At 40.4% G+C, this 1,855-nt stretch overlaps 1 protein-coding gene across 1 annotated transcript; it reads left to right on the forward strand.

The window, feature by feature from the left end:
- The first annotated feature begins 671 nt into the window (after positions 1–671).
- LOC129641502 (olfactory receptor 9K2-like) lies at positions 672–1,613 on the forward strand. The gene has a single exon (XM_055566207.1). The coding sequence runs from the start codon at positions 672–674 to the stop codon at positions 1,611–1,613; it is 942 nt and encodes a 313-aa protein (XP_055422182.1).
- Positions 1,614–1,855: the final 242 nt, after the last annotated feature.

Here is a 1,855-nt window from a genome sequence, read left to right on the forward strand (position 1 = left end):
GTGGCTCAGTGGTAAAGAATCTGCCTGCCAATGTAGAAGACACAGAAGACAAGGGTTCAATTCCTGGGTTGGGAAGATCCTCTGGAGAAGGATACAGTAACCTACTCCAGTATTCTTGCCTGAGAAATCCCATGGACAGTGGAGCCTGGAGTGCTACAGTCCATGGGGTCACAAAAGAATCAGATTCAACTTAGTGACTATGCAACAACAAAATTCCTCTTAAATTTGGTCCTTCTGATGTAAAATGGAAGCATTAAAATGAATTTGAAATTACAGACAGCAAATATTATTTATCTCTCAAAACCTTCAGATATGTTAGACTTACTATGTAAGTCAAGTGAGGCACTAAACAGGTAAATAGAAAATGCTTTATGTGTGAAAGTCATGTACGTTATAATGGAAAGAGGACTAGAATTGGAGAATCACACTAGCAAATTATGAGTTAGGCGACTCAAATGTTGTGTGCTGATGGGCAATTACAATATACCTCAGAGTCAATTCCTATAAAAGGATGCAGCAAATCATACATAACACAACAGAATCTTATAAAGGAGATGATAATACAAATTTCAATGTATTATACAAGAGGCAAAAGATATTTTGTGATACCAGGAAATAGGTAGAAGTCTCTATTTTTAATCTTGTCTTGTACCTCTTAGCAGGTTCTTGCCATGGGTGACAAGGGAGCAGGCAACCATTCAGATGTAACTGACTTCATTCTTGTAGGCTTCAGGGTCCGTCCAGAGCTCCACATTCTCCTCTTCCTCCTTTTCCTGCTTGTCTATGGCATGGTCCTTTTGGGGAACATTAGTATGATTGGCATCATTGTGACTGACTCCCAGCTGAACACACCAATGTATTTCTTTCTAGGCAATCTCTCCTTCATTGACCTCTTCTACTCCACTGTTATTGCACCTAAGGCCATGGTCAACTTCATGTCTGAGAAAAAGACCGTCTCTTTTGTAGGGTGTGCTGCCCAGTTCTTCTTTTTTGCACTCTTCATTGTAACAGAAGGGTTTGTCCTGGCGGCCATGGCCTATGACCGCTTCATTGCCATCTGCAATCCTCTTCTTTACAGTGTCCATATGTCAAGACGCCTTTGCACTCAGCTGGTGGCTGGTTCCTATTTCTGCGGTTGGGTCAGTTCCATCCTCCAAGTCAGCATTACATTCTCAGTGTCTTTCTGTGCCTCCCGAGTCATTGATCACTTCTTCTGTGATTCTTACCAAATTGAGAAGATCTCCTGTTCTAATCTCTTTGTCAATAAGATGGTATCTCTTAGTTTGGCTGCCTGCATTATTTTGCCCACAGTAGTTGTTATTGTAGTATCTTACATGTATATTGTAACCACAGTCTTGAAGATCCCCTCCAGTGAAGGCAGAAAGAAAGCCTTCTCCACTTGCAGCTCCCATCTGGGCGTGGTAAGCTTGCTTTATGGGACTGTCTCCTTTATGTATCTCACACCTCCAAGCAATCCTGAACTTCGTAAAGTGGTTTCAGTATTTTACATATTGGTTACACCCATGCTAAACCCTCTGATTTATTCTCTAAGAAACAAAGATGTCAAACAAGCTTTGAGAAAAATCTTATGGAAGAAAAAAGCTTTATCCTAATTCTACTTTCTTGTGATTTCCTCATTAATGGGCCCATCAATAGTTTCAGCCTGATTTGCTTTCAGTGTGGAGTCAAGCTTGAGTCACTTGAAGATCCTTTACATTGGTCATTCCACAGATGAATTATTTTCAGTGAAGGGGTGGTAACAATTTATCATTCACTCTTCATCATTCACTGTCCCTTAAGAGCAGTGGTATATCTCATGCATCAGTAAAATTTGAAGTCATCCTATAAACAGAAG

The sequence above is a fragment of the Bubalus kerabau genome, chromosome 1 (genome assembly GCF_029407905.1).
Source record: "Bubalus kerabau isolate K-KA32 ecotype Philippines breed swamp buffalo chromosome 1, PCC_UOA_SB_1v2, whole genome shotgun sequence".
NCBI classification, from domain to species: domain Eukaryota; kingdom Metazoa; phylum Chordata; class Mammalia; order Artiodactyla; family Bovidae; genus Bubalus; species Bubalus kerabau.